This window comes from Colletotrichum karsti, assembly GCF_011947395.1.
Source record: "Colletotrichum karsti strain CkLH20 chromosome Unknown Scaffold3, whole genome shotgun sequence".
Lineage (NCBI taxonomy): Eukaryota > Fungi > Ascomycota > Sordariomycetes > Glomerellales > Glomerellaceae > Colletotrichum > Colletotrichum karsti.
Window position 1 is genome coordinate 394,048 of NW_024065903.1, and position 27,119 is coordinate 421,166.

Consider the following 27,119-nt stretch of genomic DNA (forward strand, 5'->3'; position numbering starts at 1 on the left):
CTTTCATCCTCGCTCGTCTCGCCGACAATCACCTCCCTCCACCCTCAATCCATCCCATCTCAATCCAATCCAATCCAATCCCTCCCACGTCAACCAGACAAACAACTTACCCTCCTTGAATCGCTACGCACTACTACACGTCTACCTCCGCTGGACACACCACACATCCAAGACCAAAAACCAAAACCACATCCATCCCAGTTCTCCACTGTCTTTAGTCCGCAAATACATACGTCAATACGTGCCACATCATCCCACACAGCTCTTTGAGCATCGACGCCAACGACCAAACGACCAAACAATCGACAAGGCCAACTTGCCCGTCCTCTTCCCCCCCGTCCATACCCGACGCACTCGACGTGCACGACAATATCTCCATCAATCCTTTCATCTGACTGACTGCTCATCATGGAGCAGCAGCAGCAACAGCAGCCCCAGCAGCAGCAGCCTGCTGGCGGCGTCCCAGGCCCTACCGGCCGTCGCCTTCACATTGCGCACAGGAGAAGCCCTTCCGAGCTGACTCCGTTGATGAGCATGTTTGCCAATCCGGGCAGTAAGTTGAACCCTCTATCCCATCCCCTCTTTGTCTCGTATCCATCTGCTCGCGAGCTTCGGCCGGCCTGCCGCTACCCCTCGCCACCTGTCCGTCATTATCACAAGCACAATGCTGACAATGTGTCTTCTCTGCAGTGGAACAGCTAGCTATCCAGCAGCAGATCGAGCTGTTGCAGCAACAGCAGCAACAGATCCAAGCTACCCAGCAACAATACATGAACATGGGAATGATGCCCCCTACGCAACAGCTCGGCCCCGGCGGTGCTTTCAACCTGCAGCCGGGCATGGCGCCGCAGGGCGGCTTCCAGTTCCCTCAACAGCTTCCACAGCAGAATGTTAACATGGGCGGTCCTCCCACACAGCCCATGTCACATCGCCGTAATCAGTCGGCACTCCCCAACATGGGAATGGGTCCCCCTCCCGCTCCCTCCTCTGGTGCTTCCGGTGCGGCCTATAACGAAGCCGCCGGCGCTGCCCCCGCTGGTAGAGAAAATGCCGGCGGTCGCGGAGGCCGAGGCGGCGGTGCCGGAGGTGGCCATCAGAGACGTCACTCTCTCGCCCTCGCCGATGCAAAGAAGGCGGCTGAAATTGCCCAGCAGAAGCGCACAACGTCGGGTTTCCAGTTCCCCGCGGCGCCGGCTCCTGGTGATGAAGGTGGCGCCTCCGCCCCCGCCCCCGCTCCGACGCAACCCGAGGCCCCAATTGCCCAGGGCACCACCGCCGGTCGCGGACGCGGAGGACACGGCCGCAGTCAGAGCATGGCTGTCAACGGCCGCGGAGGTGGTGGCGCCGGCCGTGGTGGCTTCTCCGGTGATAACCAGAACGACTTCGGACGTCGTGGTAGCTCCGGCCATGCCAGAACCGGCTCCCGCAACTTTGACGGCAACTGGCGCAACCAAGGTGGTAACCAGGGCCAGGAGCAGGGTGGTTTCCAGCCTGGTCACCGCTCTCGCGGCTCGATCAACCAGTCTATTTCTAGCATTGGCGCGTTCCAGTACCCTGGTCAGCCTCAGCTTATGCAGATGCCCGGCCAGATGCTCCCCATGCAAATGTACCCCGGTCAGCAGCTTAACCCTATGCAGATTCAGCAGCTCCAGGCCCTTCAGGCCCAGATGAACGGACAGCCATTTGTCGGTCTTCAGGGCGGTCAGCACGGCGGTCAGCTTGGTGGAAACCAGCAACAGCAGCAGCAGAGAAAGACTCTCTTCACTCCTTATCTACCCCAGGCCACTCTCCCGGCTCTTCTCGGCGATGGTCAGCTCGTCTCTGGTATCCTCCGTGTCAACAAGAAGAACCGCAGCGACGCCTATGTCTCCACCCAGGACGGTCTGCTCGATGCTGATATCTTTATTTGCGGTAGCAAGGATCGCAACCGTGCCCTTGAGGGTGATCTGGTCGCCGTCGAGTTGCTCGACGTCGACGAGGTTTGGTCGCAGAAGCGCGAGAAGGAAGAGAAGAAGAAGCGCAAGGACATCACTGATACCCGTTCTGGATCGACCAACGGACAGAACCAGTCGTCCAACAACAACGACGACAACACCCAGCAGGAGGGCGGCATCCGCCGTCGCGGCAGTCTGCGCCAGCGTCCCACGCAGAAGAAGAATGACGACGTGGAGGTCGAAGGACAGAGCCTGCTTCTCGTCGAAGAGGAGGAAATCAACGATGAGGCCAAGCCCCTTTACGCCGGACACATTGTCGCCGTCATTGAGCGTGTGGCTGGACAGATGTTCTCCGGTACTCTCGGTCTGCTCCGACCCAGCAGCCAGGCCACCAAGGAGAAGCAGGAGGCGGAGAGAGCTGCCAGAGATGGTGGTAACAACCGTCATCAGGACAACCGCTCCCAGGAGAAGCCCAAGATCGTTTGGTTCAAGCCTACCGACAAGCGCGTGCCTCTCATTGCCATTCCTACCGAGCAGGCTCCTCGCGACTTCGTCGAGAAGCACCAGGATTACGCGGATCGTATTTTCGTGGCCTGCATAAAGCGCTGGCCGATTACTTCCCTGCATCCTTTCGGTACACTCGTCGAGCAGCTTGGTCGTATGGGTGACCTTAAGGTGGAGACCGACGCCCTGCTTCGCGACAACAACTTCTCCTCCGACGAGTTCTCTGATGCCGTTCTGCGCAGCGTTGGGTTGGCGGATTGGTCTCTCGCTAAGGAGGATGAGACTGCTCTTGCTGCTCGCCGCGACTTCCGTGATGAGAAGGTCGTTACTCTCGACCTCGACGGCTCGCCCGAGCTTGCCAACGCCATTCACATCAAGACTCAGCCTGACGGCAAGATTGACATCGGCATTCACATTCCTGACGTCACTCACTTCGTGAAGCCCAACTCGCTCGTCGACCGCGAGGCCAAGAAGCGGGGCACGGCTGTTCACCTCGTCAACCGTACCTGCGCCCTGCTCCCTCCCAAGATCTTTGGTGAGGTTTGCTCTTTGACACCTGGCGAGGAGCGCCTCGCTGTCAGTGTCCTCTTCCGCGTTAACCCCCACAACGGTGCCGTTGCTGAGGGCGACGCTTGGGTCGGCAGGAGTATCATCAAGAGCACCGCCAAGGTTACTGTTGATGAGATCGATGCCGCCTTGAATGGCCAGGCAGACTGGAAGCACGAATCCATCCAGCTCAAGGATGTTCAGATCCTCAATGTAAGTACCATTGGATTCACAGGTACCGGTTCATGATTCTAACAGTCCACAGGCTGTCGCGCAAAAGTTCACCGAGGCTCGTCTTGGTGCTGGTGGCGAGCCCATCGCTCCCCTGAGACTCATGCAGCAGCTTGATGACGAGAACATTCCCATCAAGCACAACATTTTCGATTCCTCCCCCGGCACTGAGCTTGTCGAGGAGCTCATGCACAAGGCCAACACCTTCGTCGCCCAGCGCCTGGCTGAGGCTCTCCCTGAGAAGGCTCTGCTGCGTCGTCAAGGCCCGCCCAACGCTCGCCGTCTGCAGACCTTTGCTGATCGCATGAACGCCATCGGCTACGAGGTTGAGACTTCTGGCAGCGGCAGCCTCCACAACAGCCTGTTCAAGGTTGATGATGCGGACGTTCGCAAGGGAATGGAGACTCTTGTTCTCAAGTCAATGCAGCGCGCCAAGTACTTCATTGCCGGAAAGACAGCCAAGCAGTTGTGGCCTCACTTTGCTCTTAACCTGCCGCTTTACACTCACTTCACCAGTCCCACTCGGCGCTACGCCGACATCATTGTTCACCGCCAACTCGAGGCTGCCCTTTCCGAGGGTAAGATCGAATACACGGAAGACCTCGAGAGCCTTGTTAAGACGATTGAGGCTTGCAACACCAAGAAGGACTCTGCTCAGAATGCCCAAGAGCAGAGCATTCACATTGAGTCCTGCCGCAAGATGGATAAGAAGAGACAGGAGGTCAACGGCGATCTCATCACGGAAGGTATCGTTATCTGCGTGTACGAGTCTGCATTTGACGTTCTCATTCCCGAATGGGGCTTCGAGAAGCGTGTGCACTGCGATCAGTTGCCTCTCAAGAAGGCCGAGTTCAGGAAGGAGAAGAGGGTGCTCGAGCTCTACTGGGAGAAGGGCGTGCCAAGCTCCGCATACGTACCTGAGGATGAGCGGCCCAAGGCCGCCGCCTCTGTTAGAAATGCCAACGCCATGGCTGCTGCTCGCCAAGCGCAAGAGGCTGAGCGCGTCAAGAAGGAGAGGGAAGAGGCTGCTCGCAAGCAGACGGAGACGGGCACCATCTCCACCGACGACGTCGACGCTCTCTTCGACGATGACGATGACAACGCTTCGGATGTCACCGAGGCGATGGCCGGTGCTTCGTTGGCCGAAAGGCCCACGCAAAGCGTCCCCGGCTCGCCGACCCGGTCCGATGCCAAGCCGTTGCAGCGTACCAGGTCCGACTCGAAGGTGCCCGCACCTGAGGCTCCCGAGACCCGGCTGTCGAACAAGGAGAAGTACCTTAAGCTCTTCAAGCTGCGTGAGGAGGGAGGCGAGTACATCCAAGATGTCACGGAGATGACCAGGGTCCCTGTGATCCTGAAGACTGATCTCTCCAAGAGCCCACCGTAAGTTGATCTTTACCACCAAGTTGGCACACATGCTAATCAGATATATAGTTGCTTGACCATTCGGTCTTTGAACCCCTATGCTTTGTAAGATGGTGTCTTGAAAGTTTGGTGTTCATGACAGGACACCCAAAAAGGTCACGGCCCAAAAAGCGTATAGGCGGCCGTGTCCTCGTGAGGTGAGAGACGTTGCAGACGGTGTAGAAAAGTTTGGGTGAGGGTTGGGACGATACATGGTGCGGACTGGAGTAATTGAAGTATATCTTCGTCCCTGGATGAGTCATTTAGCACAGCAGCAGCAATTGAGAGGGAGAAAGGCGGTGGATGAAATAGTAGAGAATAGCGCCCATGAGTTAGCAAAATGGAACATGCAATTACAGGCAGTGGACGCGCAACATGATCTGCGTCGTGGGAAGGGTCACCTAAGCACGGCAAGACACCAAAGTTGATGAAAATGAAGCAATCCAGCGTTTGCGGGAGAGCCACGCGCCATATTTCACATCTTTTGTATGAATGACAAGGCCTACCTTGCGGGACGTTGCAGAGTCCCTCGGGTTGGACGCTTACTCGTGGGCCAAGGGGGGGCGGCGAGGTTTCAGCAGTGGTGGTTGACAAGAGAGCCGGTTTGGAAATTTGACGTGATGGATTATGCTGGGGGGGATTCGGTCTGGAGATGGACCGGGGAGGGGGGTTCGTGTGGATCGGAGAGAGGAGGGAGACGCTGAGCATCACACAAGCTCTGGAGACTGGGGAGAGAGACCGGGAAGAGCCCTTTTACGAGAGGGAACTTCCGCGGCCATTATCTAGAGGGCCGCCATTCCTCTCTTACGGCCCCGTTTAGCCCTCCGAATCTAGGTACCACGCCCACGTAACGACGAAACAGAAAGGACGAAAAGCAAGACAGAGACAAAGATCCCTGCCGTCGAGGTGCACCGACGGGGGATCTGCAACGCGTGCAAAGTTCAGATTACCTGATGTTCAGTGAGAGATCTACGGCGGCGATCATCAGGGGACGCGGGAGGGAGTGAGGGCCAAACGGCGTGCGGTATCAGGCTTATTATTACTGATTCCTTGTGCGATGATTATTATTGTTACTGCTGCTGCACATCTCAGGGATAGCAGGAGAAGAAGGTGCGATTTCGTCCGGTGAATTGGGGTAGTAAGCTCCGGCGTGATCGTCGTCTCTTTTTTTTATGGTTCTAGTTCGTGTTGGATTGGCGCGGGAGATCGCACACCTTGCCCTTCCATCACCAAAGTGAAAAAAAAGGCAATCCGTCTCACGGTCGGTCGAGAACGTCAGTGTTTGTGTGCACGGCTGGATACACCTTATCGCCACGGTCTGTGAGAGTTCTTCGTTGGACCTGAATGGAAACAATCTGCTCACAACCTAACCCATTTATCCGGTGGACAGGCGGCATGAAGTCTATTGACGTGGTTACGACACCCGGCTCGTCGGAAAACATGAGGCTGGTGGTGGTGTCTCTTTTGTTTCCTGCCGGACCGGAAGGGGAGGCCTTGCTAACGGCTAACGAGAGGGCGGAACGAGAGGAAAACGAGATGTTTCCAGTGGCCCGAACGGGGCGGTTGAAGTGTCCGGAAGACACAGCAGCTGCTGGAAGCTGCCGGTGGCCGCGGGCGCTGGGAGAGACAGCCGTTGAGAGAATGCGGATGAAATGTGCACCGTTTGTGTCAGGCGCGCGCATAGAAGTGCGGATTCTGGATAGCGTAGAAAAGGCTTCCCGGAGTCATGATGTCGCACCGGGCTGAGAAGGAGGGGCAGACAGTCGAATGGACGGGGGTCATCCCTTGTGAGACACAGAACGCGTTCGAGAAACAGGGTCCGGCATGCGGATTCTCGGAGGTTTTTTGTTTGGCCGGCATGCGGGTATTGGGATAGCGGGCTGTTTGACGGGCGTGGCAGGCGTGGCAAGCGTGGGCATTTCCCACACGACTCGGGTCACGGGTGGACGGAATGAAGGCGTGCTTGAATTTGATCGAGGCCACCTGGTGTCCGCCGGATCGTTCCAGTCTCGGCGGCTCGAAATTTCGCTGGAGCTATGAGGTGAGAGCGACGGGATGGGATGGTTTAAAGCCTCGATGGTGGGTTTGAAACGTTGTGTAAGCCCTGCAAGGCCTTGGCTTGCCGAAATAAGAGAAATAAGAGAAAACCGGCTAGTGACCGTCCGGTTGTGGTTGGGATGGACCGAAAAGCAGAGGGAAGCAGGGTCGAGATCTCTTCTTTGGCTTCCGTGGTCATCTTGACGAGATGAGAGGAGAAGGGCAAGTTTTGGCCAAGCCATTGGACGCTTTCACCGTACCCAGGTAGGAAATCTTGGCCATGCACCCGATGTCGCACACAGGCGCTGGTGGATGTCTTGGGCCCCACGCCGAGGCTTGTCTTGTGGGCAGGCTGGAGGAGTTCCTTGGCCTGGATAAGCTTAAGTGGCTAGTGTATTAGCAGGCGGTCGTTTAAGGGGCAAATAAGCGACCAGTCGAGGGGGCGTTCGGAAAAGTGAAGAGGCTGATGGAGACACAGAGGCGTCGAGGGTCAATGCATGCTGGTGTAATGGTCTCTTGGTCGCAGAAGTGTTCACTCGTGGTGCCGGCCTTGGGATTGGAACGTCGAAACCCAGGGAACCGTGTGCGGTGAGATGTTGATAACGTCCCGGCTGCAGGAAGCCGTTTCTGGGGTTTCTTTGCGCGGATGCGATGGTGTTTCTGCGGGAGGGGGGGAAACGTCTGAGTCTTCAATGAGGGCAGATTTCTGTTTCCAAGGGGGGCCGAGTCAGAGTCAGGCTTAGAACTAGGCCTCGAGTCAGGACCAAATTGTTTCTTGGGCTTTTGGCCCATGGCTTTTGGCGACAGTGCCGAAGATTGGCCATTTGGGCGTGGGCCAGTGCATCTTCCGTTGAGATCGCGAACTTGTCGATAAGGTCTGGTCGATTAGCAGGCGGACGAAGGCAGATTGTGAGTGCTTCAGGGCAGGCTCTGCAGATCATGGCCCTGGGTTGAGGGAAGTTGGAACGTGACACCCTTGGCGGCTCTTGAAGGGAGATCGGTGGCCCTTAATTCTGGCTGGTGCGGTCGGCAACGTCAGAGACAAGGCCGATGACAGTGGAAATGAGATCTGCCCTTCCGTGTCACAGCTGGGTGACGGCACGGGATGCGATGCGATGCGATGCGATGGCTTGCCTGCGCCGGGGGTTTGGTTAAAAATGCAGCGCTAAGCCCATCAACGATGGACGGCAACCGGAAATGTGTGAGTGATTGTCTGGCGTTGGTGGTCTGGGATGGACGGGAACGAGAGACCGGTAAGGGAAGGGTTGGAAGAAAGGTTGCCCATGAAGCGTGAGAATCGTGGTTGAGGGAAAGGAACGAGATGTTACCGAGAGAACGTCCCTGCAGATGGAAAAGGTACGTACTCGGTTACCTGCATTTTTGAGCCCCGCGAGGTTTTACAGACAGGGGGCTCAATATTAGCCGAATGATTTTGGCCAATGAGGCGTCATGAAAGGTGTCGGTGACAGGACGGTCCAGGCGTCCACGGACCGGGGTTTCTGACGTGGGAGACGTATCACAATGGTTTCGGTCAACGGCCCGTTCGTGAGCCGGCCTGGGTGATGACCTTGGCTTTTGGGGTTGGATGCAACAGAGTTGGTTCGGCTACAATGCCAAACGGTGGCGACCGCTTGTCTCTCCTCTCCAGTCTGTTCCTAGGTTGTTGACCTCGTACGGGGGCATTGCCTGCATGTTTAGAACCCTTGCATTGCGGAAAAGAGGTTGTCGGGAAGAAAAAGAAGCGCAAAAACAAGCTCGGCAGGGGTCGCCACGCTATCTGGAAACGGGCTTCATCCCAATCGAGGTCTCGATTAACTACAATACTACTGCGCCTATGCAGGAAGGCAGTAGTGTTGCTGTTAGTTGGATCCCGTCCACGTCCACTTCCACGTCCCCTGCCGCTAAATTATCCCATCTTTTCCCCTTATTCCTTCCTCCTCTGCCTGGCCCCTCTCCCCACATCAGACCGTGCTTTCTGATTGGTGCTTTGTCGCCTCAAGTCTCTGCCGATTCGCTGAGCTTGTTTGGACCGCAGCGGAAACGAAACACCACGGCGCGAGAAGAGTACATAGTACGGAGCACGAATACCTCCCTGTCTGCCTGCTGCTACTCTGCCCTGCCTAACATCGCCCGTAATCCGGATACACTGCAAATTCCGTGCTTGGCGTGCCTGGCGTGCCTGGCTGCTCCGAGGAAGGAGGCAGTCAGAGGCTTGCTGCCATCTGAACTTTTCACCTTGAATCTCTCACCAATGCACACCCCCTTGACGACATTGGCAAGGGGCCCCGTCTGCCACGCCTTTTTCCTCTTCTCTTCCGCTAGATCCCCCCCTTCCCGTACACGCGCACATACTCTCATACCCCAACACCAACATACTGCTGAAGTAAGATAGCAGCAGCGGCAGCCACACTCTAGGAGCCGCCTCCTGCTTACTGTACTCCATATCATGTAACCCCCCGTCTACCAATGGTAGGCAGGTACCCCTGTCCGGTCTGAAGCTTTGCGGTCGAGCGTATCTTGCTACCCGCATAGTGGGCTCCCGTGTGAACCGACGACGGAAAGAAAGCTAGCCGCAGACACTCCCCAGCAAGGACCCAAGTCGATCCGACCCCCTCCCGAGTCCCAGAAGGGCGACGAAAGGGCCATGCGGCATGCGGCATCTGCGAGCCATCCATCTCTGAAGGTCGTGGTGAACCTTCTTTAACTACTTTGTTTCCCTCCCTCTCTCGTTTGCTTCTCCTGCCCCTCTCTCCCTTTCCTCTTCATCCCGTTCACTGTGTGTCTTCTTCTATCACCAAAAGCGCTGGTCTGCTTTCCTGGGTCCACCGGTTTTGCTTACACCCTCCTTTCCCTTTCGAGACCACTTACTACCAACTGTCACTCCCTCGGACGACATTTAATTATTCTTGTAATCTTTTCTCTTCTCTCTCCCAATCGACCGTCCCAGGTGGCACCGATCGACACCCCACTACCGCCCGAATCACCGTCCCAGGAGAAACAGGCCGACCGAAAGGAATTCAAGTTTGTCAAAAGAAGGAAAAGCAGAGCTGCAAGAGTCACACGACAACCACAACTATGCCTTTCAACATGAAGACCGCCTTTGTTGCCGCTCTGGCTGCCGTTGCCACCGCTATGCCGGCAGGCCCCAAGTTGAACAAGGACCAGCTCAAGATTTACGACTTGGCCAAGAGACAACAAGCCGGTGCTGGCGCTGCTGGATTGACGGATATTGATATCCTGCAATTGTAAGTTGCAATGGTGGATCCGGGACGGGATAAGAAATGCGAGGACGTCAAGACGGGTGACTAACACCGGACTCAACAGCGCTCTTACTTTGGAATGGCTCGAGGGAACCTTCTACCAACAAGGCTTCCAAAAGTTCCCCGCCCAGGACTTCATGGCCCTCGGTCTCTCTCAGGAGCAAGTCAACGACCTGCAACAAGTCGGCGCCACCGAGTTGTCGCACGTCTCCCTCCTGCAGTCTGCTATTGCCCAGGCTGGTACTCAACCCGTCCAGCCCTGCCAGTACAACTTTGGCTTCACCGACGCCGCGACCATGGTGAAGACCGCCGCCGTCCTCGAGAACGTTGGTGTTTCCGCCTACCTCGGCGCTGCTCCCCTCGTCAAGGACAAGGGCATTCTCGGCACCGCCGGATCTATCCTCACCATCGAGGCCCGCCACCAGACCTTTATCCGTGCTGCTTCTAAGCAGATCGCCATTCCCCAGGCGTTCGATGCTCCTCTCGGCGTCCGTGCCGTCTTCTCCCTGGCCGCGCCCTTCATCGCCTCCTGCCCTCAAGGCTCCAACCTGGCGCTCCAGCCCTTCCCCAAGTTGACGATGACGGCTCCCGCCCAGCCCAGCGCCGTCGCCATTGGTGCCCCCATCATGCTCCAGGCCGACAACGCCGCCCAGGCCAAGGCTTGCGCCTTCACCACCGGTGGTCTCCAGCCCGGCGGCACCACCTTCAGCCCCTTCAACCCCCAGCAGGGTTGCGTCGTTCCCCAGGGTCTCAGCGGCATCACCTATGTCTCCCTCACGAGCCAGTCCCCGATGAGCGGCGTGCTCAGCGATGACATCACCCTGGCTGGTCCCATGGTGCTTACCATCTCGTAAGCGCGATCCGTAAGTTGGGGTCTGGTCTTGTGGCCCAAGAGGTGGGCTCGAAAAGGGCGTGACGGGTGTGTTGATTAATCCCGAAGGTCACGAAAAGCTCAAGATTTGGGAGGGAAAAGAGCGCATGATGCCTTCGCTTTTGCGACAACGAAAGTTTGGGTTAGTCAAGCAAAGCAGCCAGATTTCGAACAATGTCGACCTCCATCTCTTTTCTCTTTACATGACTCTTCACTCTCTCAAACTCCTCCCCAATCCGACCGTCAAAAACATTATTTTCTTTCACTTCTCTGGCTAGGTAGATAGCCTGTATATATGATGTCATGTCATATTATATATATTCCCAAAGGGGTTTCAGGAGTCAAGTCACGAAAAGACTTTTTTATGTATTGTTTAACTGGTAACTCACCTTTTTTTATCATCTTCATCTCTCATCGACGGTTTTGTGTTACAATATTCCTTTTCTTTTGTCTAAGCATCTATCAACTTGTCCAGAACAAGACACGGGATAGGAAAAATGGCTCCGGGGTGGTGGGGAAATCGTGCCGGAAAGCAAGGGGCATGATACCAAGACAATGTGTCTTCCTGCTTTGTTACTCAAGAAATAAAGCATGATTTTTCTGAGAATCACATGTTCAACACCCTGGAGACCCTTACCCTGACAGCAGCATGAGAGAATGGGAGTTATTTGGGAGGTTCGAGTTTCTAGGGGTACGATACAACTGAGGCCTGCTCAATTGAAAGAACAGCTATCTTTACCTACAACCGTTTTTAGAAGTTGAGATTTTATTTTTGTGCGGTGAAATGTAAGTTTAAGGTAACGTTGAGGACTTGGCATCGATGACGATCAGACACCAACGTAGAGACGAGCGTGGGGGGTTGCGAGGATTGGGGGGGGGGGGGACCTCGGTGCAAGCTCGGTAAACGAAGAATACACTCGAACGCAGGCCGCTCGAGGGCCCTTGCTCCGGGACGGTTTCGGGAGGCTATCTGGCCGTGTGAGAACCGTGGCTGGGGCTGCTGTCGGAACACACTGCACGTCACCACCACCACCTGTCGCGGGCTCCCCCGGGTCGGTAGGGAATGGATGATGGGTGTTCCGGGTTAAGCGGGTCGGTTCTCCTTCTCTGGTGACGGCCGATGAGTGATGGCTTACGTCTTGGCCGGGTTTGGTCGGTGGTATTTTGGATCCGGGGTTTGGTAGAGGTGGATGTTCTTGAATCCGAGTCCCGGGAGATCGGTACAGCTGTCGAAGTCCGAGTCTTGACGCCTTGGCGAGGGACGTTGGTTGATTGCTTAGTTTGGATTCGCGCTTTCTTTCTCATGGGTGATATCTCACTTCCTTTCGCGTCAGCAAGCGGCTTGTTGTTGCTTTCTTCGATTCCCTCGTTTCCGTAACTCGGTCACTTCCGGAGTAGCAGCAACTTTAGCAATACTGGCAAGGTCAAAGCGAAGCTCGCATACAAGTGTGTAAGAGAGCAGCTCAGTCTAATGTCCTAGGCCACCACTTCTACTGAAGGTCTACGACCTCCCTCGGGAGAATTCAACTGCGAGAGGCGCTTCCCGATCAGCATCGCTCGACTGGACTGGCAAAAGAAATCGTTCGGCGTTCACTTCCGTCGTCGCCTCATGCATTTCGCTCTTCTAGAAGTATAGATTCTCGACATGTTTCTCTCCTCGTGTTTCGTTCATTATTTTAGCCACAGAATTTCGCAGGCTTTGCCAGCGCTGCGCCGAGAGAGAAGAGCGTCGGAGAAGCCTGGAATCGACGAGAACCGGTAACCTCGACATGTCGACACGCCGGTCATTCTATGCTCTCCAACAAAACCTTCATTCACTTCTTACAGCTCGTCAAGCATCCAGTCCAGAACTAGCCGCAAAAGAAATCCACAACACACGCGGATAGCACCGCATGCCAAGTAAGCCCGTAACCACCCATCCCACATCAAATCACCAACACCCACCCTCACCCTCACCCTCACCCTCAACCACAGCAAAAGCACAGGAAGGCCAAAAAGATGGACGATCAGGGAATCGAACCCTGGACCATTCACATGCTAAGCGAATATTATACCACTAAACCAATCGCCCAAGGTTGGATGATCTAGCCCGGACTTGAACCGGAGACCTTCAGTGAATCCAGGCGAGGAGAGAGAGTCTTCTCGGGAACCTGTTAGACTGACGTGATAACCAACTACACCACCAGACCATTTCTTAGTTGATGACTCATCTGGTGCTCGAGACGGTTGTAGAGGGTGAGTGCGAGAGGACGTTGTGGGCTGGTGTGGAGTGAGGGCATCGTGAAGCGATTTTGTGGTGGGACGTCGGCGGGGTAGGTGGGGTTGAATGATTGCGACGAGTTGCGGTGATGAGAGTCGGTGGTCTCACTTGTACTTCGACAATGTATTGAGCTTTTTTGAGTGCTGATTGAAGGGTTTTGAGACAGCTTGAAAGATGATACCTCAGTTGAGGATTTGCCGATCCCGGTGCTCTTGCGGAGGGTTCGTAGTGGGGCCGATCGGCACCGGCGGTGGAGCTGGCCGGGGCACGTGGAACTGGTCGGGATGAGTCTCCGGCCGATGAGCTTCGGCAAAAACTGCTGTGAGCTTATCCCCAATTTGACCTTCGATGTATGTCGTCGGGTGTAACTTTCCCGTCATTCTCACTGTTTCCCTGGATCGGCGCTTGAAAGTCCCGGACTTCTTGCCGACCGTGGCACGGCATCCGGCTTGCCGGCGCAGTGTTACCTGCTTGAACGGGTCAGGTTCTCCGCACGTCACACCTAGTCACACGTCGGCCCGCGACTGAATTCGTTCAAAAAAACGTCCTAATCGCTGCAAGTCGTACCAACTGCATATGAACAGCTTTCCGTTTCCGAGGTCCCAAGCCTTGTGTCATCAATTACCAAGACGGTTGGTTATCCAAGTCAACGCAGTCCTGGCGAGAGTAGCAGGTGGGCGGCGATTTTGTGACACATGACGACATTGATTTCATGCGTGTAGTGTCATGTCGGCACTTATACACACACACACACACTTTACAGCATACTCATAGACTAGTTGTTTTCCAGAACCCTTTAAACATCAAGCCGACAGTGGCTATATATAACATGGGAAGCCTAAAAAGCCATAGCCGTCCGATCTTAGGTATATCTCAATGCATCTGCCGCGACCCCCAAACCCCCGCGATCGATGAGGGGCTGGCTGCGGGGATAAGAGAAGGCAGTTCGGCCGGTCGCGTTGGTGACGTCTGCGGGGTTGGAGTTTGCTGGAGAAGATGGAGATAATATGGAGACTCCCGAGTTGGGATGGAACCGCGCAACTCGTCATGCCCGACGGAGAACGAAGTACCGTTGCATTCGACGGGTTATGGCCCGTCATGCTTGACCCCCGGGAGTTTGTGTTTCTCTTGCGGGGTCTCGGCTGTTGTCGAGCTGTTATCTATGGCTCGACGACCGGATCTTGAGAATGAGTCCCTGGCTCTGCTTTTGCTTTATGCTTAACTGCCCGTGAACACCAAGAGCTAAGATGAGCCGTCCATTCAAAAAGGTATGACCCCACCAGACTTCAGAATGGAGGACTCATTCTCACATGGCCAGGTCGTGATCGTCGGGGCCGGACCTTCGGGCCTGCTCCTGGCGCTGTTGCTTTCCAAGCACGGCATCCCCGTTCAGATCCTCGAGGCCCAGGACCACCTCGACCAGCAACCGCGCGCGGCCCACTACGGACCGGCCGCGATCCCGGAACTGAGGCGAGCGGGGGTCCTGGACGAGATCCGACGCCGCGGCATGTCGATAACCACCTTCGTCTGGCGTCGCTTTGAAGACCACAGCTCCATCACCGGCTTCGACGCCGGTGTGCTCTCCGACGTCGACGGCCAGGACCTCAGGCCCGCGTGCCTCGTCCTCCAAGACCTGGACCAGCTGATGCTCGACGAGTTCCTGCAGAAGTACGAAGGCACCATCAGCTGGGAGCACCGCGTCGTCGGCCTGGGCCAGGACGAGGACCGGGCCTGGGTCGACGTCGAGACCCCGCAGGGAAGCAAGCGGATCGAGGCCGACTACGTCGTCGGATGCGACGGCGCCAACAGCGCCGTCCGGAAGGGGCTCTTCGGGGACGAGTACCCGGGCTTTACGTGGGGCACGCAGATCGTGGCGACCAACACGTACTACGACTTCGAGGGCAAGTTCGGCTGGCAGGACGCCAACTTCATCATCCACCCGGAGCACTTCTTCATGGCGGCCAAGATCACGAACGACGGGCTCTACCGCGTGACCTACGGCGAGCAGCCCAACCTCTCGCACGACGAGCTCAGAGCGCGCCTCGAGGACAAGTTCAGGACCATGCTTCCGGGGCACCCGGGGCCGGGGGAGTACGAGGTCGTCAACTTCGCGCCGTACCGCATGCACCAGCGCTGCGCGCCGCGGTTCCGGGTCGGCAGGGTGGTGCTGGCGGCGGACGCGGCGCATCTGTGTAACCCCTGGGGCGGGCTGGGCATCACGGGCGGGTTCGTGGACGTTGGCGGGTTGTATGACTGTCTGGCGGGCATCTGGGACGGGGTTGCGGACGAGGGGATTTTGGACTTATACTGCGAGCGGAGGAGGGAAAAGTGGAGGACGGTGATTGATCCGATCTCACAGGAGAACTTCCGGAGAGTGTCGGACTCGGATCCGGACACGAGAGTGGAGAGGGACGAGTTTATGCAGATGTGCCAGCGGGCCCAGAAGGACGAGGGCTTCATGCGGGAGTTGATGAAGGGGGGTTTGAATGTGAGGTATGACTTTACGCAGCACTACCGGAAAGCGAACGGGCACGGGGTGAACGGTGCTTGACGAAGTTCCGCAGGAGGCCGTCGCGGATGATGATAGCCAGGAGGTGTGTAGATGTAGACTTATTGTCCGGAATACCATGGCAGCTGGTTTCTTCTGTCGGTACCACTCTCGATGGTTTTCAATCTTCTCTGTTTATCTGACGCTTGTTCAAAATGCTGCAAAATTGTAGAACACAACTTCAGACAGGAGAGAAAGAAACTGACAGTAAGCAGAAGCCAACGTTTTCATAATGCAGCAATACACGCACAACTCAGGCTACAGCACCTAAATACCTGAGTTATTCGACGGATTTTTGACAGTGGCACTTCTCATGGCGGCTTCCTGCTGGACAGAACGTGGACTTGGTGACTGCAGTATGTGAATCCGCTGTCTGGGGTTGATTTCGAATTTCCCTAGATATCCTCGGGATCGGGAGCAAACAGTGGCAATCGTGGCCTTTGCTCGACCAACATCAGCACATTGAGTGTCTGATTGTCTGGCCGGTCATGGGACCGCCACTGGTTTGATAGGCGCTGCACCTCTGCGGCGTCGACAGCCCAGGTCAGTTTGACCCCGCAGCGTCCTATGCATTCATAATTTTGTAAAATTCCATACCTACTGAACCCGATGACTTGGTGATAGCAGCGGCGGAAACAGTGCACGGGAAGCTTCAAGAAACTGAAGACACTGATTTGTGTAAGTTGGTGGAGGAGGGAATGTCGTTGGTGGCGAAGTGGTTCTGGTTGTCTAAATTAAGGCGTTGTGGAGCTCCCGACGGGTCCGCAAAAAGGTCCATAAATCCGGCCGCAGTCCAATCGGAGGACACCGCCCGGCGGCTAATCCTCATCGCCCCCGAATGTGATTGTGAGGGTGCTCTTCTCTTCACATCTGGCCCTGATGGTTTCAACGCAACAACATGTCCATGAGAAAACAAAGAGAAGAAAAATATCCGGACATCTCCTCCTCCGAATCAGTTTTGCTGGAGAAGTTATGTCTATGCAACGCCCAGATGGCGAAGTTGTTGTTGGTTGGGTCTCTCTCCGCCCGGCCCGCCCCTTCGATCATCATCATCTTGGGCGCTTAGCGACAACCTCTCATTCCTCGGGGCCCCTACCCGCGGCCCACGCCAACACCAAGCCACTGCAGGAAGCCAAGTCGAAGTAACCTCGCGTTGGCGCGGGGTGTCACTGGGTTACCGAAACGGCATGGTGAGGCGGCGGAATAACGCAAATCGGCGAGTAGCCGCGCTGAACAATGCTGTTGGGACCGGGTTCGCAACTCCTGGTTTGTTTCGACGTCCCGTGTTGTCGGTACGGAGGACTGCTTGTGCTCTCCCTTAAGGAGGTCAATCTCCCAAATCTGGTGTCTGTGTGTCTTCGATCCCATTCATCCTCTCTTGTCTCCTTTCTGTCATCCATGTCCTTTGTTGGGCGTGGCTGGCTCCCACATTTCCACTGTTGTTTTTGATAACAGGTGTGCTCGGTTCTTTCGGTCGGGCTCTCTAGCCAGACTTTTTTTTTTACTTGAACGCAGATTATCAAGCGTGCGGTTTCCTTTCTTTGGGCCAATGGGCTTCAAGTCGCCCGTGGTCCGCGAGGCACAGCTTCTCGGGAACCAAGATGGATCTGGAGATGAGAAGAAGAACCTAATGGATTCGTTTGTTTGGCTTCAATCCAAAGACAAGCAGTGCAGTCTTGACAAAGGTCATACTTGGCTTCGATAGGGGAGGCATTTCGAGTCAAAACGGCTGACACTTCCAACAGGACACAAACACGGATGGAAGCCGCTAACTCTAAGCGCGTCGGTACTTTTCTGCTTCGCTCTCGCGTCCTTCACATTAGCCGTCATCATCGAAATTCTGGCACAGCAAAGCAAGAAGAACGGGGGACTTGCCCTTTCTCCCACGCTAGACGACATCCCCAGTTACGCGAAGTTCGCCTATCTTTTCTTACCCACGATTGTTGCCGTCATATACAGCTTGCTATGGAGTTGGATCGACTTGGATGTAAAGCGGATCCAGCCATGGCTGGAAATGTCACGACCGGAGGGCGCCACGGCAATGCGATCGATCTTCTTAGATTATCCGTACGACTTCGTTGCCTTTGCGCCCATCAAGGCGGCTAGGAGACGGTAGGGAGTATGTGTTTACGTCTCTTAGCATCGCTGACGCAAATTAGTCACTGGGCTGTCTTCTACAGTGGGTTGGTGATGGTCATAATCTTCTGGTTGATAACTCCGCTTCAGAGTGCAATACTCGGCAGTGGACCAGTCAACGTTCGAAGGGAGGTCATCGTGTCTAGCTCCCAAGCAACTCTCCCCGGATCTGAACAGGTATACTCGATGGACCAGTCCATACTCAACGAAGGCTATGCCATCACCTGGTTGAAGCAGTCTCTACCTCCTTTCACCACTTCCGAGTACACACTTTTACCATTTGCGGTGGAAAGCGACACATCTCAGGCCAGATTGACCAACTGGACGGGATCTACAGTCAAGTACTGGACCGAACTTGAGTGTTGGCCAGCCGCATCTTTTTACAACAAGCCGGATTACGACTTCCTTGACGGTCGTGGCTGCAACGCCAGCGAGGTTCCTGCTTTGAACGTCAACCCTGTTCCCGGCGCGCCTTTCAAGATGCAGTACTTCGGCTACCATCCTAGCGACTGGGCTGATTACTGGTTGTCCATGGCGTGCTCCAAGTCTACGATACATCAGTTCTTGGCTGTATGGGCTCGTTATGAGACCGAGCGGGAGGTTGTTGGGGCTTTCTGCGAGACAAACTACTTCAAACAGCAGGTCAATGCCACCGTTTCCGCGAGTACCAAGGAGCCAGTCGAGGGCAGCGTTGTTCCGACAGGTCCCAGGGAAAAGCTCTTGCCGACTGAGTTCAACTCATCTTCATTCGAACATCTCCTTGGCGCCGGGGTTTCGCCTGTCGAGATTTCTGTCCAACGAGATCTTCCTTTCAACCACTTACTCGAGCAACATTATCAGATTGGACATTTTGGGCTTGATTGGCCTTCATCGCCGCTCGTGGGTTTTGCCATAGGTTTGGCCTGGAAGACACATAACATCACAACGCTTGATGTATTCCGAAACGAGACTTTAATGGGCCAAGCTTATAACATGACGCACCAGCTACTTTTTTCTCTCGCATTCCGTCGTATGCTCAACGCCTCAGAAGAAAGCACGACCCCGGGCACCATGGAATTTGAGCAGTATGGAATCATTGTCAGTCGTCTATACTCTGCGGTGGTGGAGGGCTTGTTAGCTGTGGTTGGGCTGTTCTCCGTGCTTTTGTGGTGGCATGGCAAAAGGGCACCAAGTCGACTCTCGATGGATCCAGCTTCGTTGGGATCGCTCATCAGCATTTGCCAAAATAGTTCTGTGCTACTGGATAAGTTCACCGGAATGGGATGCTTCACCGACGAGAAGCTTCGAGATTCCTTCGACGGTACCATGCTCTACCTCTCGTGCGGTTGCCAGAGTCGTTCTGGGCAAACAGTCATCCAAGTCGTCGACAGTAGGGCCGAGTTTGTCGAAAGTCAGCGCATCAGCCTACCCGATGCCGATTCTGCCTATTCAATGGGGCATTATTCGCCCTACAAACCCTTGGCTTTGCGACGAGAGGTTGGCGCTGCAGTGACATTGTCCATGGTTGGAGCAGTCGTTGCACTTGTGTACCTGAAAATGGTGGAGCGTCGCATCGACGGTGAGAACATCGGTAAGATATTGTTGAAGTTTGGCTGATTATCTGTAGGTCTCCTCCGACCAACAACGAACTTCGAAGTTCTTCAGATCCTTGAGAACTACATCCCTACCATCTTCGCAACATTGTTAGAACCATTTTGGGTATTGGTCAATCGACTTCTTTGCATCCTTCAACCTTTTCGAGACCTATGGTCTGGTCAACGACCCGGCAAAGGCTCTATCAACTCCAGGTATACATCCGTACCCCCACAATTCGTACTCTGGCGAGCAGCGAAGTCGGGCCACATTGTTCTTGTCGCAATCTGCCTGGTGGCTCTTCTTTCGAATCTTCTCGCTGTTGGCCTCGGTGGTCTTTTCAACGAACGCCCGATCACTGTCAACACTTCCTGCGATTTTCGCCAAAGGATGAAGCCGACTTTCAACAATGACTCAATCCTGAGCCACGAATCTTGGCGATTTTTCAGCGCAAACGTCATCACTTACGAGGTGCCATTCTGGATAGCGATGAACAATTTGTCGCAAGGGACTCCCCTCCCACCTTGGGTCAACCACGAGTACTACTTCCAACCGTTCTCGGCCATTTCGGACGAGCTAAGTAGAACAGAATCGTTTACAGCTCGAACCAGAGGATTCGGAGTGGTGCCTTCCTGCTCCGCTATGGACATGATGAAGAGTAAAGTCTTCGCTCCCGTGATGAACTACACGATCGCCCGGGAAGGCGTGTCGAACTGTTCCAGCACCATTCAAATGGATGAACTGAACCTGGACAGAACCCTGTATCCAGTCGATCCATTCGGGCCAAGCACTGCCGAGGCCGTGAAAGTGTTCTCCGGTCAAGGGCCACTGTCGCCCTGCCAGGTACCGCTCGTTTTCAGCTGGTTTAGAAGCCCAGACATAAGACGAAAGAATGAGAGCACGATGGAGACTTGGTCCATTGTCTGCGAACCGATCTTCACCACGAGCATGTTTGACGTCACTGTAGACACCGATGGCTACGTTCTCAACGCCGTTCAAGCATCCGAACCGTCGACCAGGCTCGATGATCCCCTCACGACCAACAACACCGACGTGATATCGATCTATCTCAACAACCTCGTCCGCGATAATGCGAGAATACATTGGCACAACAACACCTACGCAAGCGATTGGATGAACTATTTGCTCAAGATACGACCGGAAACCGCCGACATCCTCCAACCGCTCTCGACCCCGAACACCACTGCCCTCCTCCCTCCCATCGAATTCACCTACCGCCAGCTCTACGCCCTCTTGCTCAGCCAGAAACCGGAGTGGTTTAACAATTTCACCGAGCCCGTCACGATCACCGGGACCCGCCGCAGCTCTGACACTCGCATCTTCATGGACGACGTCGCGCTCGCCATCAGCGTGACAGTGTTGGGTCTCAACATCATCGTGGCCATCGCACTCTATGGCGGTTCGATCAACCACTTCCTACCGCGCCTCCCGACGACCATCGGCTCCCTGCTCGCCTACGTCGCGCCCAGCAGGATGCTGCGGGAGTACGACGGACCGAACAGCCTTGAGGCGACGACCTTCAGCTTCGGACGATACGTCGGCGACGACGGGCACGCGCACGTAGGCATCGAAATGGACCCCTTTGTCGTGCGGGTGAAACTGTCGGCGTTGAAGAAGGGCGATACGGAACCGAGAACGGGGCTCGCCAGGCGGGTTCTGGGCCGCAGGAAGCCACGGCGCGGGGATACGTGGTTATGAGCGTTGCGAAAGCGAGATCCGACGAAACACATCGAGGCCAGACAGTGGGCGGCTACATCATCGACATTTTGGACTACACATGGCGTTCGGATCATATTGGGCTCACGAAGGACAGGGATGGCGAAATGGGGCTTGATGTAAATCAGTGAGATGATGGATAGGACTGAGGATGGACTCCAACAACCGACAGAGGTTGTAAATGCGCATCTGAAAGTTCGAGTCAGTCGTACATGATGGGAAACGGCAAACAAAACAATATCGCACTTTGCGTCTACGTACCTCCCACATTCACGTTTCCTGAATTGTGTCGATCAGCGTCCGTGCGAAGAAATCTCTTCGTCTGATGTAGCGTGTGTCATGCCCTTCAGCTCGACAAGGAACGGCTCTCGTGCGGCTTCGCACCCTCACACGTTTCTGGTAGTTGCCACCCCAGAGTTCCCCGAGTAAGGTTGAAGTTATGTCAAGCTCCCTGTCCAGCCTTCGAACCCCACGAGGTCTTGAGGGCCATCACCAGGGACCTCCCCGTCGACCTTCACGGTGATGTGTCAGAGTGGCCACTTCGGACAGTGAAGCTCTGAACCCTCAGTGGCTGGCCCTGCCGCGCTTTGGCTAGATATGAGGGTTTTGAAAGGGGAGCTTTGGCGGGAGTGTGGCAGGTGAGAGAGCTCAGCTCGTTTTGAAAACATCAGTCCTCCGGGGAAAATCCTTCTCACGTTTAATGTCACATGCATTCAGACGAGAAAGCGAGTCTCAGTGGTCGTAATGCTAATTGCTATTGATGATCTCATGCTTCTTTTCCATTGCCGATCCAAACAAACATCTAGCCTTTTGGGGGCATGCAAAAACAGAAAATGTGTACAAGGTATATACAGAAAAATCGTAAATGTCCGAGAAGAAAACAGAACGCCGCGAGTCTTTGTGCCGTAGGCTGTATGTTGCTCATGAAAGTGTCCAATGTATCCCGAGGTATCATATCCAATAAAATGCCAAACCGTTCATAAAAGAGTGTACGCCATCGACCAGCTTAGGCGTGAGAACGGAAGCGAAGGGCACGCTTGCGACCGTTTCTGGTCACAACCATGTTGATAGAGGAGCCCATGCCAGCAGTGCAAGAGGTGCCGGAGGCCAGCTGCTGGACAGCGGACCAGGCACCACTGGCGCAGCGCTGGTAAGAAGAACCACCAATGCAGTTCCACGCTCCCTCGTCGGTGCAGGCGGCGCCGACGGTCTGGGCACCGGCGACGGTACCGTTGCCAGAGCCGGAACCAGAGCCAGTGCCAGTTGAGGGAGCGGCGCTGGGCTGGGCGGTAGCAACAGGAGCCTGGGAGGCTGAGGCTGAGGCAGAGGCTGAGGCTGAGGCAGAGGCAGAGGCAGAGGCAGTGGCAGTGGCAGCAGGAACAGTGATGAAAACCCCACCGGGAATGGAAGCGCTCTTGGTGGCCGCAGGCTGAGAAGCAGCCGGAGCAGAAGTAGCCTGGCCTCCACCGTTGCCTGCGGTGTTGCTGGGAGCGGGAGAGCCAGTGTTGCCACCACCAGAGCCGCCGCCAGTAGCGCAGCCCTTACCCTCGGGGCCTTGGAGATTCTTGGAGTCGCCGAACCTGTCGAGTGCTGCTCCAGTTCCAGGGTTGGGGAACTGTAGGTCTTTGTCGGCTACGGTCTGGCAGTCAGGGCTGAGGTTGGCAGTGAACATGTCGGGGAGGGCTTCGTAGGCGGTCTGCGAGCCGGCGTCACCGGTGATGGTAACCGGGCCGCAGTTCATGTACATCTCGCGGTTGCCGACCTTGTTGAACCAAGTCCAGGCGATGGTACCGTTGCCCGCGGGCATGTCCTTGGGGATTGTGAAGTCGTACTTGTCCGGGCCCTCCTGGTTGGCGTTGTCTCCGAGGTTACCCGCTGCGTTCTTGGCAGGGCAGCCTCCCTCGATGGACTTGATGACCTTCCAGACGCTGTTCTTGTCGGGCTTGGCGTCGTAGGTGATGGAGACCTGGCAAGAGCCGCCTCCGTGAACGGCGGAGCCAATGAAAGCGAGCTGGCCGCCGGCTCCCTGGGCGTAGACGTTGGAGGCGCCCTCAGCATCGTAAACGGTAGAACGCTGCTTGCAAGGGAAGTTACTGCCATCGCCAGCCAAGGGGCTGTTGTCGAGGTCGGCCTTGCCGTAGGGCACAGGGGAGCTCATCTTCATGTGAGCGCTGGCAAGGGTGGCCAGGCCGAAGGCGACGATAGCTTGAGCGTACATTGTGAGTGTTGTTGAGTTGTGGAGAATCTAAACGTTCCAGACGATAGGGTCTCAGTGTGGGTTGTCGTTGTGACTGTAAGTTGGTTTGCTGTCGATCAGAGTCGATGGTTGTCTTGACACCTTTTATATAAATTAAATCAGCTTCAAGTTGACTTGGTTCACATCGATCCAGCAGATTCTCGACGACAGCGCATATGTTCCTGAACAGGCCCGACTCGAAGCGACTGGTCACAACCGTAACAAGCTTAGTGCGACGAGCATCCCGAAGAATGACATTGTGCGTAGCACAACGACGGGCCGCGTTGTCGAACAAAGGCATAGAAGCAAGCCAAGTGGCCAAGGCCTCGTGCCGTCCCTTTGATGATGCGGTGATGCTGCGGCATTCCGTAGACTTACAGTGTCTTCTCGCTTTGTCTGCTGGAGGAGCTTGGACGTTGCGGATGTTTCAAAGTGGCCGGAGAGAAGGTTGAGAATCGTAAAAGTCGATCGAAGGGTCTCGAAGTTTCGTTTCGTTGTTGTTGGTTCCGTGAAGGATGGTAGTGCACCAGGCGAGTTGGGTTGATTTGATGGAAAGTTGAAAAAAGTAAGGACTAGCCTTGTTGAATGATAGATGAGAGAAGGTAAGATGTCGAAACGACAAACTTGTTCCAAGCCCAGAGAAGGTGAGAAGACGTGATGGTCCAAGAGGATGAAGAGAAAAAGAGTGTCTCGAGGTAGGACGAGGCCCGGGTCTTATAATACCAAGAAGGCAGAGCTGAAAAGATACGATGGGGATGTATAGAGTAGTGACAGGCCAGGCCCACGGGCAGAATATGCCGAGCTTAGAGAGTGACTAGAGATGAAAATGGAAAGGAGAGGCAAAAAGAAAGTAGCGCGGCTGCAGAGAAGGGCGGTAATCCCAGGACGATTGGAGAAGGATAGACTAGAGGTCGGACCGGAGGATGTACTCTGTAGAGCTGGATAGGTTGGTCCACTTGGGACGGGAGAGACATGGCGCTCTTTTAGCCAGGCGTTGAGCAAGTCGGCCAGTCAAGCCCAGTCACGGTCAGAAGCCCATAGGGATTCGAGGCGTGGTGGATCGACCGAGGGGGACAGGGGCCAGCCGTTGAAGAAGGAGAGGCATGGGCTCGAGGCTGTGATAGGCGGGAGAGGAGCCCCTCGGCTTGTTTCGACATGGCACAAAAAGACCAGACTAAACATTTGGGTGAGCAGGCAGGGGTGAGTAGGGATGATCGGGCATGGCATCTGGCAGTTGTCTGGCTGTGGGCGACTGCGGTTGAGGTACATGGAAAACCGGCGTAAGGCATGCCATGTCAGGTTCCTGGACCGTAAGGATCTTACGGAACTAGGAGGGACGGGGACCTTGCAGAGAGGCGCATCTTGCGTGTTTTTCCAGAGGTGGATGCCCCTGACTAGACTGCAGGTGGTCTAAGGAGGAAGCCAAGGACAGCCAAAGGCGGGGGAGAGGGAGGAAGCATCTGTGGACCAAAGATTATGTGGTATAGGGAGGGATTGGAGAGGAATTTTTCGAGCTGTCGTTGATGGAGGAGGATGAATGGCTGGGAGGAATTGGGAAGAGAGACAAGTGACACCGAGAAAGAAGCACTAAGGACTAGTCGGTACCAGGGTACCAGGGACGTGGAGGGGACGAGGTCCGGGACAAGAAGGCAGGGGCCAGGGAGCCACAGAATCCACAGAACAGGGAACAGCCACCAAGTGCGCGGTGAGGGACCAGGGACCCACCAGGCAACGTCAGTACGTACCTCTTACCACTCCTGTACAGCAACGACTTCTCATTCGCTGCTCGGAGGACGCTAATGGAGCACGTTCCTTGCCCCTCCAGTACGTACCTCGAAGCTGTACCTTAGCCACTTGCAGAAGGTAGGTACGTACACCTTCAAATCAGGAAAGGGGCACGGGAAACGGGAGGAAGATGGAGGATGTGTGCAACCATGTGTCTCCTTCCAGACCACACTTTTACCAGTTACACGTCCCGTCGTGACTAGAGCATCAGCAAATAGCGAATAGCGGCTTGAAGCGCGAGAGCTGCAGCTTTCAAGACAGGAGAAGCACCAAATGGCGGAGGCTACTGCAAGGCACCATCTGCGGATGCGAACACAACATGCAGTAGTGAGTTGCAACACCTGAGATAGAAACAAACGCTCATCCATCCATCCATCCATACCTTCCATATCCAAATAGCCGCCAAGACTGGTTTCTGAGGTCAGCAGAAAAACCAAAAAGATTCGCCCCCGATTAATTCTGGTTACTTACTAAACCCAGGCATTCGTCCATACTAAGGTACTATCATGTAAGGCTTTGCACATACGCATACCACCCTTTCTGACCATCCGAGTCTAGAATAGAAGAGGCGAGGTACGGATACAACTGCAGTCATCCCGTCCTCTAGCCCACTCTACTACGAATATGTACCCACGGATAATAGGCGAGTTGCCTCGCCAAGCTAAATGGAGATTTACTTTTTCTGGCAGACAGAAGACAGATGCTGCTGACTGACACTGACTGACTGACTGACTGACATGACTGACGACGGGCTGGCCGTATGCACAGACTGGACCCAAAGTCAGAAAATGGCATATCAACACACGAATGGCGAAAGCCTCATCGGCTCAGCAGCCCAGGCCATTCCAGATCGTCTCCCGTATCTGGTAACAGGCGGCCTCCAATCAGGGCAGATCGATCCTTGGATTTGGAAACCGAGAGGTCGCCAACTATCGCGGCCCTCGCTCAAGGCCTCGGTGGCGGCCACTAAGATCCCTCACCTACCCTCGCAACAGGATACGTCACGCTGCGGCGCAACCCTGCCTCACCACATTGGTTAATGACCTGCCTGCCTCTTCGGACGGCGCTCCTCGTGTGAAGTCCCAAAAATCCTTGCTCCGCGAGACCCCTAGGCGACCGCTGAATCCAGGGGTTTAGCGTGAGGTGGTCGTTCCTTACGCCGACTGCTAACCTCCTAGGGGGCGGAATAAGCCCGGGAACGACTGGGGACTGGACTTTGATGGTGTCGCCGCCGCTGTCGCGCTGTGAAGCCTCTCCCGTTCATCCAGCCCAATGAGTTGAAGAGAGAAGAAAATGGTCAGGGTCAGGGATCGGACTTGTGGGCGGAAAGAGGGTCGACGATGAGCAGGGGTCCTTGTTTTTTCGACAGTCCCACGGCTTTCGGCAAGGCCAGCATTCGAAAAACAGGGGACGGAGAGAGCGCAAGGCAAGAAAGGGGCACAGGTGGCACAGTCGATTCGCGATGCTGGATGCTGGATGCGTCCCATAGCGTACGAAGTACGGGCTTCCAAGTTCCATAGCATTCCTTTTCCAGACTCAGAGCCCGGGCGGCACTTGTTTTTCTGGATCATCAGTCCACCGTTTGATCCATTAAATTTTGTCTTAAACTAAGGATGGCGAAAAAAAGAAGAAACAAAAATTGGGCGGCAAAACAGACAATGCATCCGAAAGCGAGACATTTGCAACGGGCATGTCGAGCCGGTGACGGTGAGACTGGAATGGGAAACGTCCAGTTGGCACGGGCGCCCACCTTTGCCAGCTCAGCTTCACCGACGCACACCGAGGGACGGCATACGGATACGCATTACAGAGTACAGATGCTGAGAGACATCAGATCGACGGCCAGGTGTTCGCAAAAGAATGTGCGACTGTCACTGTCACTGTTCGTAAAGGCCTTATCCCTTCCTCCGTTGTGCGCATTGTCTATTGTCACTCGACATACCCAGCCAAGCCATGAACAAAAATGCTTTAACACGTTGATCGACAAGATTGTCCCGAGTCAGTGATGGGTGATCCCCGTTGAAAATAGAAGCAGAAAAATTAAGTGGTATCCGTACC

At 55.2% G+C, this 27,119-nt stretch overlaps 5 protein-coding genes across 5 annotated transcripts; 4 read left to right on the plus strand and 1 right to left on the minus strand.

Moving 5' to 3' along the window:
* Window positions 1-408: 408 nt before the first annotated feature.
* CkaCkLH20_01218 (uncharacterized protein) lies at window positions 409-4,689 on the plus strand (the record flags this gene model as incomplete). Its single annotated transcript, XM_038883937.1, has 4 exons — window positions 409-553; window positions 691-3,197; window positions 3,250-4,598; window positions 4,650-4,689. 4 exons carry the CDS (start codon window positions 409-411, stop codon window positions 4,687-4,689), a joined length of 4,041 nt encoding a protein of 1,346 aa, XP_038750529.1.
* A 5,042-nt stretch (window positions 4,690-9,731) lies between these two features.
* Window positions 9,732-10,770, plus strand: CkaCkLH20_01219 (twin-arginine translocation pathway signal; the record flags this gene model as incomplete). The annotated part of the gene is made up of 2 exons (XM_038883938.1): window positions 9,732-9,901; window positions 9,981-10,770. 2 exons carry the CDS (start codon window positions 9,732-9,734, stop codon window positions 10,768-10,770), a joined length of 960 nt encoding a protein of 319 aa, XP_038750530.1.
* A 3,568-nt stretch (window positions 10,771-14,338) lies between these two features.
* CkaCkLH20_01220 (FAD binding domain-containing protein) lies at window positions 14,339-15,598 on the plus strand (the record flags this gene model as incomplete). Its single annotated transcript, XM_038883939.1, has 1 exon — window positions 14,339-15,598. One exon carries the CDS (start codon window positions 14,339-14,341, stop codon window positions 15,596-15,598), a length of 1,260 nt encoding a protein of 419 aa, XP_038750531.1.
* Window positions 15,599-17,144: 1,546 nt separating this feature from the next.
* Window positions 17,145-21,022, plus strand: CkaCkLH20_01221 (uncharacterized protein; the record flags this gene model as incomplete). The annotated part of the gene is made up of 4 exons (XM_038883940.1): window positions 17,145-17,268; window positions 17,341-17,707; window positions 17,755-19,289; window positions 19,338-21,022. 4 exons carry the CDS (start codon window positions 17,145-17,147, stop codon window positions 21,020-21,022), a joined length of 3,711 nt encoding a protein of 1,236 aa, XP_038750532.1.
* Window positions 21,023-22,046: 1,024 nt separating this feature from the next.
* On the minus strand, window positions 22,047-23,258 carry CkaCkLH20_01222 (uncharacterized protein; the record flags this gene model as incomplete). The annotated part of the gene is made up of 1 exon (XM_038883941.1): window positions 22,047-23,258. One exon carries the CDS (start codon window positions 23,256-23,258, stop codon window positions 22,047-22,049), a length of 1,212 nt encoding a protein of 403 aa, XP_038750533.1.
* Between the last annotated feature and the right edge of the window lie 3,861 nt (window positions 23,259-27,119).